General features: G+C 40.4%; 4 protein-coding genes across 9 annotated transcripts in view; all 4 read left to right on the top strand.

The window, feature by feature from the left end:
* The window catches only part of LOC149936359 (uncharacterized), a 75,549-nt gene extending 66,956 nt beyond the window's left edge, over positions 1-8,593 (top strand). For 3 of the 5 annotated variants that reach the window (XM_090154721.1, XM_090154722.1, XM_090154723.1), the window contains exons 3-6: positions 3,017-4,234; positions 6,063-6,196; positions 6,328-6,421; positions 6,492-8,593. In XM_090154721.1, coding sequence (XP_090010847.1) covers positions 3,017-4,234; positions 6,063-6,196; positions 6,328-6,421; positions 6,492-6,563 — 1,518 coding nt within the window. In that variant the 3' untranslated portion in view covers positions 6,564-8,593. Of the gene's footprint in view, positions 1-1,577; positions 2,004-3,016; positions 4,235-6,062; positions 6,197-6,327; positions 6,422-6,491 lie in introns of those variants that run through there. The other 2 variants (XM_090154724.1, XM_090154725.1) reach the window with 2 other exon arrangements.
* Positions 8,594-10,809: 2,216 nt separating this feature from the next.
* On the top strand, positions 10,810-12,420 carry LOC149936358 (uncharacterized). The gene is made up of 3 exons (XM_090153083.1): positions 10,810-11,005; positions 11,170-11,545; positions 12,252-12,420. The coding sequence occupies exons 1-3, from the start codon at positions 10,838-10,840 to the stop codon at positions 12,344-12,346; spliced, it is 639 nt and encodes a 212-aa protein (XP_090009209.1). The 5' UTR covers positions 10,810-10,837; the 3' UTR covers positions 12,347-12,420.
* Positions 12,421-12,985: 565 nt separating this feature from the next.
* Positions 12,986-14,323, top strand: LOC149936357 (uncharacterized). Its single transcript, XM_090153082.1, has 3 exons — positions 12,986-13,197; positions 13,382-13,763; positions 14,122-14,323. The coding sequence occupies exons 1-3, from the start codon at positions 13,024-13,026 to the stop codon at positions 14,214-14,216; spliced, it is 651 nt and encodes a 216-aa protein (XP_090009208.1). The 5' UTR covers positions 12,986-13,023; the 3' UTR covers positions 14,217-14,323.
* Positions 14,324-15,754: 1,431 nt separating this feature from the next.
* LOC149936356 (uncharacterized) lies at positions 15,755-16,894 on the top strand. 2 transcript variants are annotated; one of them, XM_090154194.1, is made up of 4 exons: positions 15,755-15,950; positions 16,043-16,249; positions 16,315-16,468; positions 16,777-16,894. In XM_090154194.1, the coding sequence occupies exons 1-4, from the start codon at positions 15,765-15,767 to the stop codon at positions 16,869-16,871; spliced, it is 642 nt and encodes a 213-aa protein (XP_090010320.1). In that variant the 5' UTR covers positions 15,755-15,764; the 3' UTR covers positions 16,872-16,894. The 2 variants fall into 2 exon arrangements, with proteins under 2 accessions (XP_090010320.1, XP_090010319.1); XM_090154193.1 differs by having other exon boundaries at positions 16,022-16,249.
* Positions 16,895-18,778: the final 1,884 nt, after the last annotated feature.

The raw sequence follows: 18,778 nt of genomic DNA, 5'->3' as shown, positions 1-18,778 counted from the left end.
TGCCTTAACGACTTTTTATACCGCCCATCACGTGGAATTTTTCTAATGCTCGCAACTATACCTTTTTACCACTACTAAAAGCTAGAAGATCCCCGCACTGCATTGCTTTTATTGTCAAGTAAAATTGACGTTTATTAGCCTTAACGTGTTACCGAAAATATCTTGGATCATAGATCAGTTAGAACCTACAGTAACATGATTGAACCTAGCCCATTATTATTGTAAATAAATTCTAACAAATCTTAAAAAAGATATTTACATAATTTATTTCCCTATAAATATATATTAATTAATATTCATGAAAAATTAGTTTCCCTATATTATTAATTAATATTATTCTTATTAGTCATTTTTATCGTCTAAATCCGAGAGTTCCAGAGGTTCTACACAGTTCTAATAAATCGCAAAATGTCGAAACCAGTCTACTTAAATTGGAATCTCCAGTTAAAATCTGTTTGTTCATTTTTCCATGATTTCTGATGGTTTTTCCGTGATGATAAACAATTCTATCGATTCGATCAAATGAAATTCTAACAAATGATACTGAGTTTACACGGTATAACCCTTTTAAGAATATTCAAAAAATATTTTAAGCAAACGGCAAGGAGTTAAGAAATATTTTTAGTAACGAAGATAAATCTTTTGAGAAAAGCGAGGAAACGTTATCTAGTTTGGGCCGATACGTCTCTTCCTTTCTCTGTGGCATTCTTTTCGGAAGATAAAGATGAAAAACTGGGAGGGGGGGATCCGAAATATTTCTTCCATGTACAGAGAGAGAGGAGGGGTTCATTTTTCTTCAATGGCCCTTTATGGGTGAGTCAGTGCAATTTTGGGAGTTTTTGACCTAGGACTCATTTATGATGGGGGTCCATACTCCGACTGAGCCCGCGCGCGCAGTGTGGGTTTCCAAATATTTCGGTTTTAGGACCTTGCCTTCACGGTTGCGTTCGCACGCGTTTTTACTTGTTTTTCTTAAAAAATATAACTTCGTTATTTCGTTAATTATTCGGCTTTAAGCCTATATTGCCTATCGTTTCTCGTCATTTTTATTTCGTAATTTCGTGCCAAGAAGAAATGATCCGGATGAAACGCGCTGACTAATGTCAATTTAAGAGTGCCCTTTATTGACGAATGATAGTTAAAAAAAATATCGTCGCTATGTTTTTTTTTCCGATCCGCTTAATTTAAGTTTCGGCAATTTGTTCCGACGCGACTATGTCTGGGATCGCAATTTCGGGAATTTGGCTCAATGTGAATTGGTCTTAATACGCCGTAGGATATTTTGTAGCCAATCACGAGACTGAGAGTCGGCCACGTACGCTTATGTACGGTGTACTTTCTATACGCGAGAGGGTCGCGAAAGGAGGGTTGTATGGTGCGATCCTTATTGCAAAAAGGTTTTTGGCTTCGACGAACGCGCCGCGTCCCGCCCCGGTGTATCTTGGCGAAACCGTGTGGCTGATAGTCATGCCTTCGACCCCCCCCCCTCGCTCGTTTCCGCCCACCCGGGCGCACCGAGTGCCTAAAAATAGGGGAAAAGGTTCTCTCCATCTTGTACATATAGTCTCGGTGAATACCCAGGACGGAACGATTTTGACCCCAGTTCAGTTAGTTGACGCCCGAGAGTCGAACCGCGTTAGCTACTTGTCCCTCTCTCGAGCTCGCTTGTTTATCTCAGTCGGGGTCGTATTTGGTGGCCGAGTCGACACTGTCTCTTGGTTCTGTCCTCTGGTCGGTCGACAACGCGCAGTCCCCAGCGAGGGCGGCCTTTTCTGAAACGACACATCTGGTCTTTGTTAAGAATTTCTGGTGGAAATAGTCCCGAATTTGGGAAAGAGGACTTGGAAGGAAGAGCGCATTTCTCTCTCTCTCTCTCCCTCTGAGTGACTCTCGTTGGACATTTTCCGTCTTTTATTATTTGGCCGCAGTTCGCCATTTTCTAGCTCAGCGCCTTCCCGCTACTACCCTCTTTTTTATCGCTTTACAAGAACGCTGTTAATATGGTAAGCTACTTGATTTTTACCCCGCTTATTTAAATTTAAAATTTATTTTTATTCAAATTTTAAATTAAATTTTATTTTTTTAACTCGCTTCATTTAGTATTTGCCGTAATGATCGATGCTTTTACTCTTAACATTTATATTTTGTTAACAGTTTTGTGCCAGAAACATGAAATATTGGAATTGGGGGTTTTTTTTTTTAATTCCTGCTTCGAAACAAAGGAATTTTGATTTTTAGTCAAGCACATTGTGAAACAACAAAATAATTTTAAAAAGAAGTCTAAAATTTCAGCCAAAGATTATCAACAGTAGACCGGTTTCGCAGTTTTAAGGCTTATCAGTCCTGGGTAGGAATTTTGGCTATCTTCCGCAACCCGCCTTTATAAGTTAAACTTGGAACCAACTATAAATAGTTGGTTTTTAAAATAAATATTTTTATTTGAAATCAAACTTAGAAATTCCTGAAAGAAAGCAAGGGTGTCCCTCCGAAACGTTAATTTCAATTTAATATTAACTCAATATTAATTAATTAATTATTAATTTCATATATATGTTTTGGTCAATAACTTTTTTAAATATTGAGATCGTAGGAGGATACATTTCAGCCCCACTTAACTTAAATTAAATCCGAATTTAACGATTTAAATGTAAAATTTATCATAAATAAAATTAAAAAAAGTCGCCGACAGATGGCGTCACTTTTTAAATTTCTAATTGCGAATTTATTGCGGCTTCTTTAAACGAGTCGACTGCTTCATTTTCAGTTATCTAACTAAGTCCTTTGGTTGGAATTATTACCCTAGACTTTTCTCAACTTCAGTTTTGAGATCGAGAGGACTACATGGAATTACCAAAAGGTTTTTTTTTATAGCAGTAGGTACTTAGTATCCAGCTCATAATATTTGTTAATTTTCCTCGGCTAAAAATCCGAATCAATAATTAATTCGGGCATCATGTGGTTAAGCGGCTTCCGTCGCTGATCTCGCATTTGCTAACGGTATTCTCGTTCCTTGCAGGATGCCACGTCAGAATCCAAAGTAGACGTGAAAGCCACGGAAGAAGTCGCCGGCGAGGCCCCCACAGACGCCAAACCCGAGGAGTCGGCGGAAGTTCCCAAAGCGCAGGAACAGAGCCCGCCAGCCACGACGGAAACGAAATCGGAAGAGAAACCCGCTGAAAAGACAGACGCTCAAGCGGCAGACGCCACCGCCACGACTGACCTTCCTCCGCCTCCTCCCAACCCGGTTGCCGAGACGGTTCCCGAACCCGCCAAACCAGAAACGGAAGCGGCCGAAGTCGCCGCCGCGCCAGCTCAACCAGAATCGGCCAAGACAGAGTCCCCGGTGGAAGCCGCCACCGCCACTCCTTCGCCGGTGGACGAACCCGCCAAGCAACCGGCGGAAGTCGTCGTTGAAGCGCCCAAGATCGAAGAAACTCCCGCGGCCGAGCCAGTTATCGAAGCCGCCACAGTCACGACCATCGAAAGCGCCCAGGAAGTTCCTCCGCCTGTACCCACGACGGAAGCTCCGGTCCTCGCCCCGGCTCCAGCCGAACCAGTTCTTGCCGCTGTGCCGGAACCCGCCGCCGCCGTCGTCGTCGAGCCGGAACCAGTTCCAGAGGCTGTGGTCGTTCCCGAAGTCGCGCTTGTAACGGAAGCGGCGCCACCCGTCGAAGAGGTCAAAACCCCAGAGCCAGTCGCCGCTCCCGTCGAGGAGATCCAACCGGCCAAAGAGAGCCCCGTAGCGGAAACCCCAGCTCCGGCAGAACCCGTCACCACCGAAAGTCAATCCTCGGCGACCGCCGAACCCGTGGCCGCGGCAGCCACTCCAGTCGTTGAAGAACAATCCGTTAACAATGGTGTAGCCAGCGAAGCGGAGGTCGCGAAAAGTGCCGAAGTTCCAGAAGCGGCGAAGGAAGAAGCGATAGTCGCCGAAACCGCGCCTGTGGTCGAAACGACGGCCACACCCGCCGAACCGGAAGCGGCCGCACCCGTCGAAAGCCAACAGAACGTATCCACCATCGAAGTTGCCAAAGAAGAAACGACCTCGGAAAATCAAAAAGAAACGACTCCAGTCATTACGGCCGTGCAACCGGAAGCGACGACACTTCCAGTCAATGGAACTAGCGAGCAACCGGAAGCGCCGACATTTCCAGTCAATGGAACTAGCGATGCCCACATTGTCAATACGAATGGCGACACCAATGTCGGTCACACCGAGGGAGACAATCAAGAAGTACGTATCGCGTGCGTTAACCTATTATCAGAGAGATATGAATTTAGAATTTAACTGTCTCCTAGCCACGGTCACGGAACCTGCTAAATCGATTCGTCAGGATGACCGCTATTCTTTTTACCAAAACAGGGTACACGATAGTAGACCATTACTGTGGTATCGTCCAATCCTGATTTCTTAGAGTTAGAGAGTCTCGCTTAACTACTCGCGAACCAACGTGACGGAACCAGGCTTTAGGTCATAGGCCCAAGTCAGCTAGCGACTTTTATTGCCTTTTTATTCGGGTGACCGGGTTCCAGCGCGTAGGATTGTGGTTGCAGCTTTTCATGCCACGCGAGTCAACGGCTTCCTACACTTTCTATTATCGTTAACCCTGAAAGTGTTAATGGAAAGGGGAACCTTACGATGACCGATATCGATCTAAAGTTAGTTGGTTTTAACTGTAGCGTAACCGTGGCTTAATACATTTAAAAGAAAATTGGGTTGTTGATAGTAAACTAGAAGCCTGTCTGAGAAGCCTGACTAAAGGGATATGTCGTTTTAATGGAACTATAAATTTTGTCCAAAACTAGTTTCCTGGAGTGGGTTCTTCGGCGGTAAACATCTTTCGTCGGAAGCTAAATTTAGTGTTGGCAAAATTTATTTAGGTTTTGAGACTGAAGGGAAAGGAACCATTTTTCAGCGCCGCATTTTTTTTTCATCGCGCTGTCACCCCACTCTCCTTTCAAAAAAATTATTTCATAAATTTGTGTCTTCTTCCCCCGCTATCCGAATGACGTTGGCAAAAGGAGCGGTTTAATTCGAGAAGACGTACTTGTCCTTGAAAACGGCACGCGGATGAACAGAGGTGTGGAAAATCGACTTTCCGGGAATCGGGAAGTTCTTGGATGGATGCAACGTGTCGTGGGTGGTTTGGGAATTCGAACGACAAAAAATTGTTTCTTCCGAAATAAGCTTTAGGAGAGTGATTCCTTCGCGGTCTTGGCAAAGTCGCCAAGTTTTCTGTGGGAAGTAAACCGCGCTGAATGTTTCCGCCTCAGAAAGGGTCCACGTAACAACTTGGCATCGTGGCGGCGTGCACGGAGACATTAGATATCTGACAGCCTCGATTTCGTTCTGTCAAGAGGCCAATTACTGTTTTCTCTCGCGTCCCAAACATCCCCAGCGGCGCTTAATATACGCTCCGTATCTAATCGGAGCATCTTGGTTATTGCACCGAGTTTGTTATTAAACTGATAATCTCGGGATGAAGTTTCCTCGGATTGGAGAAGGCCGTAAAATACCGATTAACGCTGTTTCTTTCAATAAACACGTTATATTTGGCAGGAAAATATACATTGTCATAGACTCGTAGGGTTGTCGGAATTATTCTCGTCTTACGGTATTTATATTTATAGACTTCGGCTTGAATTTTTAATCCGTCATGCCGGATAACTTAGTTCCGTCGAGTTCGAGTCGGACTCTACCGCGTCCCAATGGCGCCATCCTTTTAACGAAAATGTAATTGCTATTGGACTCCAACCTTCGGAATTAGTATCTCAGTCAGAACCGCTCCCTCTCGTTTATAATGAATGTCTTGTTGCTTTAAAGACGCTGTTCCTTTCAACGAAGGGGCTGGGCGCTCTTTAGGGACGAGTGTCTCGCGCGAAGACTGGTTCCCCAAGTACTTGGCGCCTTTTCGTTATATTAGATAGGTAACGCTTAATCAATCATGTTGGAAAACACACCGTGGCTAGTCTTCAACCCAAAATAGCTTTAGAATTTATTGAACTTTTAACGACGGAATGGTACTTAAGATATTCGCTAACTTGTCTTTAAATTTGTTTAGTCTCCCGTGAAGAGCGAGAAACAAGTGAACGCTGGTTTGTTGCCCGCTGTTTTCAGCTGGAGCCACGGTGGAAAGGAGATCTCCATCTTTGGTAGCTTCAACAAGTGGATAAGCCCAGTCACTATGACTGAAGAGTGAGTTTCCTTAGTTTCCACCACTTAACCCAAGTACTCTCAACGGAGTTCCACCAACTCCGCTCTGAGGATTACTTGGGATTGAAAATAGTATAAATAGAGATCCTTGTCTCATACATTTTTCTTTACAGAAATGGAACTCACGCTTTGGCATTAAATTTGACCGAGGGCGAATATCACTACAAGTTTTTGGTCGATGGCAACTGGACCACGAGTAACGATCTGGTGAGTTTGAAGCAAACCCTTCAACATCTTGATGATCTCGTTTTTCTAAATATCTGTTTTTATTCTTTAGCCTGTTACTGACATTGAAGAACACGGCCAAGTAAATATTTTGGTGGTCAAAGCCCCGAGTACTGAAGAATGAACGGACAATCGCCCAAACATTTTGTGCCTTTTTGGTTCTTTACATTGTTTTTTTTTAAGTCATGAACGAACGATATATAATAAGAATCTTCCCCTTTTTTTTCAATGTCTACTATAATAATTACAGAAAATTTAAACTCGAATAAGTGTCATTTTAATGAAATCCATCGATTTTTCGTTGATTCAAAAGTAAAAGTTGTGTAGATTTTTTTTACTTAAGAAGAGTTAAACAAGCCAAAAGAAAACCAGTATTTTGTGTCAAATATTGATCTTCCAGAAAATGTATTTTGATATTTTTTAAGTGTTTAAGGAAAAAAAATCGAGAATTTGTCATCTTTTGAGAAGGTTTTTTTAACAAAACCATTTCATCAATTAATTGGAATTTTTAAAATGTTAAATAAAAACTTTTCAACTACACGCATCTCGAACAGGCACATTTTTTTTAATTGCTTTGAAATTAACTATCCTTTTTGTATAGAGATAATACAATGAGGCGTTTGAAGACGAAATAGAAATAAAAAAATTGGTGCATGCGTCCCCTACCCTCATTTTTAATTAACGGGATTAAAACCCGAGAATACGAACTTTTTAAATGAAACACCCACTCGTAATGTTTAAATGAATTGCGTCTTAAAGCTCGTCACAAGCAAGTATATAATAAGAGAAATGGAGTTTGTAAAATTAATTAAATGAACAAATTAACCGCTGAATTTTATTTGATATAAGGATAAAAGAAAATTGAAACTGAACAGGGTGCTATCGAATAAAAAAAAAACATTAGTGCCATGTTTAGCTTTAACTATTTGCGTTATTTTAAGGTATTTGGAATGAAGGAAAATACAATGATTTTGAGTATGTGGGTCCAACAAACGCATATATAAAAAAAATAGCGTTTTTGTTTTTTGTAAATCTTAGAAATTAATACCAATTTCCCCTCATGGTATAAAGCAAAAAAAAACCTTTGGACACTGTCACATCTTAAAAAAAAAGGAAAAACAAACCATAGTTGTAGGTTATATATATTAAAAAAAAAAAGAATTTAACGGTGTATTTCGATGTAATATCAATACGTTATTTATATGCCATAGTCGGTTGGATAAAAACAAAATTTTGTTAAGGAAAAATTTAAATAATGAGAAACATTTTGTACTTTTTTAAAAGAAAATAAGCATTGCCTACCAGCTTTTCATCTTCCTAAATAATATACACGAATTTTCTCTAATCCTTTTTTTAAAAAGGCCAAATTTTAAAAACTTTTAGTGATTTTAAAAAACAAATTTAAACGAATATCTTGTAATAGCCGTTTGATATAAAAAAAAAAAGTTTTTACAAATTTAAAAACTAAAACCATCTTCCTACAATTTTTTTATCGAAAAAGTGTATATTCCCCTTTTTCTAGAATCTTATTTTTGTGAAAAAGAAAGGTTTTGAGTAAAGTGTTTTTGATATAATTTGTAGTTCTTAAAAGAAAAAAAATCATTTTAATAGTAAATACATTGTATACCACGAGTTTTATGTGCCTTTGATCTGAAGAACTTTTTTTTTCAGAATTTTAGGAACTTTTGTAAATTTTTTGTGCCCAATTTTTTCGTATATAACTACTACTACTCTAACCCACCATTTTTTTAAAAAGTAACTCTTGCCACGTTTTTAAACCATGAAAACAAAAACATTTTTGTATACAAAAATCTTTGTAATTACATATTATAATAGAAATTAACGTAGAAAGATATGGCCTGTCCTTTTTACGTCGGGAAAGCTGGATGGCAGGAATTTGAGATGAAAACACGAACGTTTAATTTCAAAATTTACGCGAAAAATTGTAAAATTTTCATTGCTTTAATTTGAACTTTCTCTTTAAAAAAAATAAATTAAAAATTATAGAAAATAATGATAAAAAATAAAATGGCTCTCTTATATTGGCAGCTGCCGCTAGGCCCTATAGTTTGTAATTTTAGTGTAGGCAGATGTCATTTCCTGTAATTTTGATGTCTGTTTTTACAAAGTTTCAATAAAAACTGAAAGAGTGAATCTATTTTGGTTTTCTTTTCGCCCACGATTATTTATCGTTTAATGTTTCTCAAAATTTAAGACGAATAAAGGCTTTTAACGTGAGATGACTCGAAATGTTCACCCAATGTAAAATCCGAGATGTTTACCACGAGGTATTAATTTGCGAGCGGATACTAAAAACTATTTTCTAATTTTAGCCACATTTCCGTCTCGTCTCTCGGAATTTTGACGGTAATCGGAGATCTGCGGGGCCATCGAGATGCTAAAAAAAATAGGTATGTGGGTCTAGGTCTTCTTGTCACTGGAACAGTTAAAGTTGCTAATGTTTATTTGTAGATTTTAACGCGCCTTAATCCAGGTTCGGAAATAGCGCGACAGTCCGTTTGCAGCTGTCGCGACGCGACTCGTCTCGCTGTTGATAGGCGCCTTGAAGTATCCGACTTTCTTACTAACTGTTACATGTGGGCTGCTTTTTCCCCCGATGGAAGATCGTGCCTATTTTAAGATGTGAACGAAACTCCCAGGAAAACATACAAGGAGTGGTAAAAATTTGTTTATTCTAAAAAAATAGGCCCACTTAACTATAATTAATTAGTGATTTGTCTATAAACAATTATCTAAATTCTGGGATGATTTCTGAAATATTCGCGAAAATATCAAATTTTAAAAGCACGTGCCTTGTTCATTCAAATATTTCAATCAATATTTTTTAAAATTACCCATCAAATAGTTACGTGGTTTTGCGTTTTAGTCGACGACTTGTTTATTTCTATAATTCTAAAATTATAACTAGGCTGTCTGTACAGACCTGATACTGAAGCGAATAGCAATCGCATCATTTATTAAAACTATTGATATTAATTATTAATTACGTCAACCGCCGTTAGTGGAATCTAGGAGCAACAAACACAAGGAGAACGCAGCTAGCCTTTAAACACGCTAACGCAGTGTTGTGTACAAATTTCATTGGACAAGCCTTTACGCTGAACGTTTTACGAAAAGGGGGAAGACAATTTCCGAATTTCCCATTTCCGACGGCAGCAGGCTCTGAAGCGTCTAACCAATGAAAAATGTATACATGAAAATGCACGACTTTTGACCGGTTGCGTTCTCCTTGTAAGGGGTGCTGGGTTTGTTGCTCCTAGGTGCTTACTTTATTGCTTTTTCTCGCGGTCGCACGTTCACATTCTAGTCTCACGATATGAATTTTAACCTCCGATGTCTCAGACCGCAGATGGAAATTTAAGAATAGGTTTCCGTTCGATCTAGTTAAATTCAAAATGTCATTTCAATTAGTTATCTTTTAGTACGCTTTCCACATTGACCAACATTTCAGAATTTGAAGCGGTGATAATTAAGCCTTGTAATTAGTACACGAAACTATCGTTTCTGTTAATAAGAGACGTTAAGCAAAAACCATTATTAAAAAGCGTCTCGACGGCACTGCTTCGTTAGCTCGACGAAACGTCCCAGAAGAAACGCGTCAAGCCTAGACCTTCCAGTTCATAACGTCGGGGGCTTAATCTCTCCATTCAATTTCACGCCACCTCTGCGGCTTCCATTAGATATAACATTTCACGCCTGATTTTGTTAAATGGGAAAGCGCGGCTTGTCGCGGGAGATAATTAAATAAACAATATTCTTCTGGCGAACAACCCACTGGACCAGTTTTCGGAACTTAAACGCCTTCGGGGAATTCTCGTTACACCCGTAGTGATTGTTATTAACATTTTTTCAATGGTGAAAAGTAAGGGTAGCCCAATAGTCGGAGCCCTAGCCGATAGTTCGAAGTACCCCCTTTCGTCAACCCTTTCGCTCCGAGTTAATGCCCCTCTAATAAATTCAGAAACAGCTCAAGGGTGAACGCTTCGATTTTTTTGCTATAAAATGTATTTCAATATCCGAAGACGTTTTGCTCCTGGCTAGAAGATCCCCCATTTGGCGATAGTTTGGTGCTAAATCGGTTTACTAGCCCCAATAATTTAGTTTTATTACGTTTCGTTGATGGATAATTATTAGTTTCACTGTTTAAATCGCGAGACGATAGCCGGGCCATCTTATTAATCTTCAAGGTAGCCGGGGAACCTTCCTATGAAAAAGGGGGCGAAGTGGGAGAGAGAGCGAGACGCGTTTTGAATATTCAGAAATTCACCAGGGAATATTACCTCCTGTTACATTTTTCATGACACTTTGATTAGATTAAAAAAGGCTTCAAAAGGGCGGCTTCTAAATGGTAATATTACTCGCTTTTCGCTCAATACAATGTTGTCCGCATCTATCCGCGCCGTTCTCCTTCTAGGGGTCGTGACCTCCCTCGTCAGTGGACATGGAAGGCTCATGGACCCGCCGTGCAGAGCCAGTATGTGGAGAGTGGGCTTCAAGACGCCTCCAAACTGGACCGACGATGAACTGAACTGCGGTGGTGTTGGGGTAAGTCTGATCATTTATTAAATACTTGTGTCAACTAAGGAATTATGTTCTTGTAAGAATAGCCTATAAATATTATTTCACTCAATATATTTCGAAAAGTTTTATATTATATGAAGAATTAAATAGCTTAAAAACAAAGCTCTAATTCTGACCACATTTTACAGACTCAACACAATGTAAACAAGGGTAAATGCGGAATTTGCGGCGATCCGTGGAACAAACCAGAGCCTCGTCTCCACGAGACCGGTGGTAAATACGGCAAGGGAATCATTACCAGGACCTACAAGGCTGGACAAGAGGTTGACGTCCACGTAGATGTCACCACCGGACATGGAGGATACTTTGAGTTCCGAGTTTGCGAGGTCAACGACAACAAGAAGGAAGCCAGCCAAGAATGCTTGGACCAACACGTTTTGGAACTGGCCGATGGATCCGGCACCAGGTTTCCCCAACGTAAAGGCGGAAAAAATGTAATCAGGGTCAAGCTGCCCGAGACTTTGACCTGCACCCGTTGTGTTTTCCAATGGCACTGGAAAGTTGGTAAGTTTTTTCGCGAGTGGTAAGAACATAAGTTTATAATTATGTTTCGCGTAAGTGTGTCTTCTGTATTTTTTATTTTTACTGAGATAAATGACAAATACAAGGTTTTTCCAAAGGTTATGCAAATATTTGAAGGAGTTGTACGGGGTGAGTTGAGAAGTATGTAGGCTGTAACAAGCGCAAAACCAAGCAGCAGGGAAATCGAACATTAAGGTTTGGGTTCGTGTGATTGGTAAAAAAGGACTTTGTAAACCAATGGAGGTAACCAGCGTAAAAAAGGAAACGTAAACGGTATTTAAAGTCCCTGCTGCTTGGTTTTGCGCTTGTTGCAGCCTACTTCCAGGGGCTGGTAGGCCACACTTTGAAGCTCTCTGGCGCTCTTTTAACTCATCGTAGGAAAATGGGGAAAAACAGGCCTACTTCTCAACTCACCCCCTCCTTCAAATTTTTGCAAAACCTTTTGAAACACCCTGTACAGTATAACCATAGTTTTTGGTGGACTTCAAACTAAGTCACAGTAAGCGCGTGCAGGGATTAGTTTTTAAGTTGAGTATTTTTCTCAATTTAGACGCTTATCTTTTTGGGTATGACGTCAATTTTAAGTCACTCCACACGTAGATCTCAGTAATTATTTCGACTAACTGACACGCTTATGCACTTATGTTAAGAAGTTATAAGAACTAACGTTCCTCTTTCTTGGACACAGGAAACAGTTGGGGTAAGTGCGAAAATGGCAAGGAAGGAATGGGTTGCGGACCACAAGAAACCTTCAGGGGCTGCTCGGACATCGCTATAGAGTAAGACTCGTGTGACTCCTACGCGCTTTGTAATTAATTTAAACTTGTTTCCCAAATAAAGTTATTGTTACTAAAAAATGTCTAACGTCCGCAGCTAAGCATAATCCTACCTATAAAAATAGGCAGATTTTGGCCGTTGAATATAACTTTAGCATTATTTAAATCGACATAATTTTAAAAGTATACAATAGTCTCCTAAAGATTTGTACATCTGATTACCGAGTTTCGAAAAGCCTTATGTGAATTTCATTAAGTTCACACAATATTTTTGTGGATTTTCATTGGTTTTCTTAAGTTAATTATCGTGATTACCTACGATTTGTACACCCGATTACATGGATGACTACCACCTCTTAGGTGTTGGATAGTTTCCAGATCATACCTGCTTTGCTATTAAACCCAGGATATTATCAGCCGCTTGGTATTTACGTAACCGGATCTAATGTTTAAACAATATTTTTATGATCCATATCAGATGTGCAGATGAATTCAGAGATAATAATTTGATTAGAGAGCTTCAACCTCTGGGAACTAAACAGTTGCTTTTACAAGGTTAAATATTTTGGTACGTCATATTGTTCGTGTCCCTCATCTACGAAATGATAATTGAGTAGAAGATAATAGGTTTACCTATAAAAACTGCGATCACTAGCTAACGTAAACACATTATCAGGTTTAACGATGGTTAGCGTTAGGTTAAGTTTAAGATTGTTTGCTCTGTTGTTGGTGGGAGTCGCGACCGTCCAAGGTCACGGAAGGCTTCTGGATCCTCCAAGTCGCTCCAGCATGTGGCGATTTGGCTTCGATAACCCACCCAATTGGACGGACAACGAGTTGAACTGTGGCGGATGGGGCGTAAGTACAAAACTTTCAGCTGGGTTTCCAAAATCGCTTGCATTAGCAAAAAGGTTAGCTATTCGGTGTCCTCTAGGAAACCCCAATAGACCAAGTTTGACGAATGGCAAATGTTCGCCAAGCGTCTTTGGAAACCTCGCCTTAACCTAATATCAGGTACACGCAACGATAACCTTCATCCTAGAGGCAACACAACGTCAACAAGGGCAAATGCGGAGTGTGCGGAGACCCCTTCGACGCTCCCACCCCGCGCCAACACGAAGCCGGTGGCAAATACGGCAACGGCATCATCGTCAAGACCTACAAACAGGGACAAACCATCGATGTCACTATTGACCTCAACGCTAACCACGGCGGATGGTTCGAGTTCAAACTGTGCCCCACTAACGATGGCAAGAAAATTGCAACCCAAGACTGTTTGGACCAGAACTTATTGGAATTCGCCGATGGCAGTGGTACCCGGTTCAGCGTACCCGCGTTCAAACCTGGCAAGATCAACCTGAAGCTGAAGCTACCTCCTCAACTTACGTGCAAACAATGCGTTTTACAATGGGACTGGGTTTGTGGTACGTATAACCATAAGTCTATAGTCTTATTCCATAAAAGAATAAGTTAGTAGAAATAACTTCTGATAGGTATATAGAGTGACGTATATTTGACTTAGATTCCAAAAAATGATAAGTGCCCCTATAGATGAAAATACTAAACTTAAAAGTCATAATGACTAAGTTTACAATCCACAAAAAATGTGTAGTCAGTCTAGAAATTACCCTCATTAAAAATAAATAGGCTTAAGATAGAGAACTGACACACTTATGTTAAAAATAATTATAAACTTATGGTATCTACATAATTTTGATATTTGAGGGTCTGCTCTATTTTTGCTTTGTAATTGATCTAATTATGTTGAAACCATCGTTTCAGGTAACAACTGGGGTACATGTCCCAATGGGAAACAAGGTAAAGGCTGTGGTCCACAGGAGACCTTCCGAGGTTGCGCCGACGTGGCCATCGTCTAGAGCTCGTCTTTCCCGGCTGCAGTTTATTTATAGTCCATTGTATCTATAGTCATTTAAACGCTCGTCGCGTCATGTATTGAGCAAAATTAAAGATTATTTACAAATTCGCTCGAGTGTTTCGCTGGTTCTTGTGATATATGAACGGATAGCTACGTTTGTACAGTCGCACGATTTTGACGAATATAAATTGATAAATTTGTATAACCCTATACTGTTTACGTACAATTCGTTCACCTCGCTTTACATTTCCGACAATTTGCGTCCTTTTTAGCCTCACTCCTCTAGTTATAGAGGGATTGAGGCTGTTATTTTCACTCTTGACGTTATCGATAGTGGTAGTGGTGGTGGTGGATAATACACCGTGGCACTAGCTCCGAAAGAGACTACGCGAAAAGTCGATTTATCATCCCAGGCACTCGATACAAATTTAATTGATACGTCGTTCAATTGGTATTAGTTCCTTCTATCTAACCATGCCAAAGCAGCACCGTTGTTATTAATCAAAGGGGTTTTTTCTACCCCCCCCCCCCAAATAAAACTCTGACGTAAAAGTCCCCGCGAAACGGTCAATTCTCATCGGTGGCGCATGCGAACGATTTTATTGATACGATGTTCGATCGGTATTAGTTTTATCTATATCAGTGCCAAACCATTTTTGTTGATCAATGGGGGTTTTTTCGTCCCCCGAATAAAGCTCTGGCGTAAAAGTCCCCGCGAAACAGTCAATTCATTTTCTTGAAAACCGCTAAGACCACATATGTAATCGATTCATGAGGTATAAAATTTTATCTCGATAGCCATGCCTATTGGGGCCCTTTGGCCCATACATTTGGCCGATGTGGAAATTTTATTATGGCTGGGCCGCCTTGTTACTTCTTGGAAGAGACATTGTAAACCTCCGCTACAACTGATAAAGACAATCAAGGAAACCGTAACTAAAGCTCTGGTTCATTCCGGCACTATTTTATCTTTCTATTCGCATTTCCTCTTTATGAAAAGCATTATAGAAACCAAAGCGTGAAACAGAAAATTACGGCTCGTATGAACGCGACTTAAGTCCCTACAGGTATAAAATATGTGATACGCAAATTAGCTTTCTAAACTTCATTACGCTAAATGGATTCTTAATGTTCACCCAGATTTTCCGCTTGATGGCGAAGCATCGGTATCTATATTGATTCGCAGAGCCATGAAAAAATACTCCTATTTCGAAGCGAATCGCTCCAAGGTCGATAAATGTTTTCACCTTAGAATGATATCTGTCAAAACACACGCTACAACCTAAGAATACACTAGAAATGACTTTAGCCATAACAAAAATTGAAAGATGTTTCGCCAATTCCGAATAAACGAGGGTCACAATATTTGGGAAAGTTATTGTTCGGGGTTTACCTCCCGAAGAGTGATCGAATTTCAATCGTAATTTATTCGTGGCAAATCGGGGAAACAGGTGATCGTCACTCCGGAAACAAAACGGCGACGCGATGTATAAAATGGGATTGAATCTGGGTGAAGACATAATTTCGAAGTTCATCATCCAGCGTGCAAATGTTTCGAGTTTTGTTCCTCATCGTCGGCGTGATATGGACGTTTCTGAGAACGGTCGACGGACACGGTCGAATGATCGAACCTCCGGGTAGGGCCAGTTTATGGAGGTTTCCCGATTTGGTCAAAGCGCATCCCGAGATACAGGAAGACTTCACCGACGACGAGGGTAACTGCGGTGGCTTAGGGGTGAGAATACCAGTCCATCACGTTTTTAGTCTCTGGTATTCGCGTTAAGAGTTGAAAACTAACTGTTGCAGGTGCAACACGACGCCAACCAGCACAAATGCGGTATTTGCGGGGACCCTTACCAACAACCCGAACCGAGACTTCACGAAGCCGGAGGAAAATACGGATTGGCCATCATCGCCCGGAAATATAAGAGCGGACAGCAAATCACCGTCACCATCGACGTGACCACCAATCATTTGGGCTGGTTCGAATACCGAATCTGTCCAGTCAACGATAAGCGCAAAGATGCCACCCAGGCACGAATTTAATCAAGCCAATTTTGATATAATTTTGGAAATATTTAATTTTAATTTTGACGTAGGAATGTTTGGACAAACACCAGTTGAAGTTGAGCAACGGGGATCTGCGCCTCAAACTAGATCGCAGCTTCGAGTCCAAGAACGTAACCGTCACTTTGCAGCTACCGGCCGATTTGAAATGTTCTCAGTGCGTCTTACAATGGAACTGGATATGTGGTAAGCCAAATATTCTTCCTTTCACTCGAACGAATTCAACAGGTGTTCAAAGTTAAGATGATTTACACGAGTTATTCCTCGCAGAAGTATATACTATATAGAGATAAACTACCATTTCCCTAACCTGCTAATGTTATTCGCTTGAAACATGTACAATGATAAAACCCTTACATGTAAAATGTGTTTTTTATGTTAATACATTTCTCTTTGATGGCCAATATGGATACTTCTCTAATGAGAGATATATTAATGGTCTTCAGCATGATTTGATCAAAGCGTATGGAATGAAATAAAGTCATTTTCTGTAGGCAATAACTGGGGTCGATGCGCCGATGGTTTGTACGATTTGGGCTGCGGAGATCAAGAAACTTTCCGTAGTTGCGCGGATGTAAGCATCGAATAAAAATCCAACTTTTTAATCATAAAACCTTCGTTGTGTCATTTAATTTTCCTACATATAACCCAAGTAAGCGGAACCCGTACACAAATAGCTAAACGAAACAGATTGGCCAGCATAGCCAAATATATTTGACAAGTTGAATCAATCTCGATCCCGTTCAGCGAAGACCCGGTCTAATAATGCGTTTTGACCCTTTCTGGCCACAATAGGAAGCCTTCCCTCATCGCCGTGTTATTGTATATCCGCTATTTCGCTCAAATAGACAGCCACAATGATTCTAGTGAGCAAACCCTTCTGCTGTTTGTCGCTCATTTTCATAATGGACGCGCTCGACATTGGATATCGATCTATAAATTAGTCTATCAAATAGGGCAACCAATAGACTCTTCTATAAATTCCGCAAGTTTGGTCAGATATTTCATGAGACAGTCAAAGGTATACAGTATTAGACGATAGAGCTCGGGGTAACAGATAAAATAAACGCCAAAATATCAATTAATCATAAAAAATTCGTTTAATTGTTTATTTATGGATATTATCCGCGATGATTATACGATTTTATATGCAACAAATAAGTTTTTATTTGGATCTTTTTCGGATATAGATGTTAAAGAAATGAATGAAAAATGTCTTATCCTAACGCAGAGCCCTATTAGCAGATGCTATTACCGTAACGACTTTTTATTGTACTCATTTACCCGCAATGGAGGGTTATAATGCATTAAATTAAAGCAATGGAAGGTTAATAATGCATTTTATTATAATTTTATATTGTTACGAGTTTCTTTTGTTATAAGACTGAGCAGGGCCGAACTTAGAGATCCTGGGTCCACAGGCAGATAAGGAGTTTCACGCGCTGCATTTACTCTTATCCCTGGAACTAGGCTGTGCCTGAATTTCCCTGATTCAGCGTAGAAGTCTGAGCTCTACGGTTATATAACTAAATAAAAGCTCTTAACAATCGTCGACTAAATATGCGATAATTATGCAACATTGCGGTTTAAGGCTGCGTCCGTAAACCGCCAGACAGAAATTTTGTTAATTTTAAAACAAAATCTTCTACCTAGGAATTTCTCCAATATAAATTATGATTGATATTATAGATTTATGCCTTCGAATATAGTAATTACGGTCACTGGAGGGCCCCTTCCAAGGATGGGCCCCTAGGCCACGGCCTAGGTTGGCCCAGGCGGAAATACGGCACTGAGACTGAGTAAATACGACGCCTAGGCTTAGCCATATTTCTCTAATTTGACAAAAGCAGGCGGTAGATTATAAGCTCTACCTAGGAAGATCTAGGAGCTCCAGCGCCACCTAGATTTGTTTGGTTCACCAATATTGAAATGTAGTTGCTTAACGTATGGTACCTTATTTATCTACAAGAAATCGAGTGTATGCCTGGCGTTCTAGAATATACCATTATTTTGCGTTTCCTAATGAAGTAGCACTGTATAGTCTTAACGAAGGTTTTGGTCTATTTTAGTTATCAATATATAGAAAAGTATATCGAACAAATAGACGTAATATTTATTTAAAAATAGCACTTCGAAACTCTCCAATCTCGAAGAAATCAAGAAGTAGCTAAGTGTGCGTTTTACGAAAGTAGGGTAAAATTTTATAAGCAAGACGGAACAAACTTTAACCCGTTCTTCAGTTCATTCACGTGTGGACTTAAAGACGTAGGTGGAGTCTGGTGGAGTTTCCATAGCATTCGTGTCGAAAAGGTAGACTCTCTTCGAGCGCATTCTGCTCCGGCTGAGATTCTAACTCTCGGAGATGGAAGCTGCAGAAACGACGGCGGGATGTTGTAACCCGACTCTCGGATGGTGGACGACGGAGGTGATTAGAGAAGGGGAGTGGAAAAGCGGCCCTATATATAGAACACCGAGCGCCGCCGGCCTAACAGCGGT

The sequence above is a fragment of the Leiobunum rupestre genome, chromosome 7, assembly GCF_980474605.1.
Source record: "Leiobunum rupestre chromosome 7, qqLeiRupe1.1.hap1, whole genome shotgun sequence".
NCBI lineage: Eukaryota > Metazoa > Arthropoda > Arachnida > Opiliones > Sclerosomatidae > Leiobunum > Leiobunum rupestre.
Note: the sequence above shows the minus strand (reverse complement) of the source record. Positions and strands in the feature narration are given on the sequence as shown.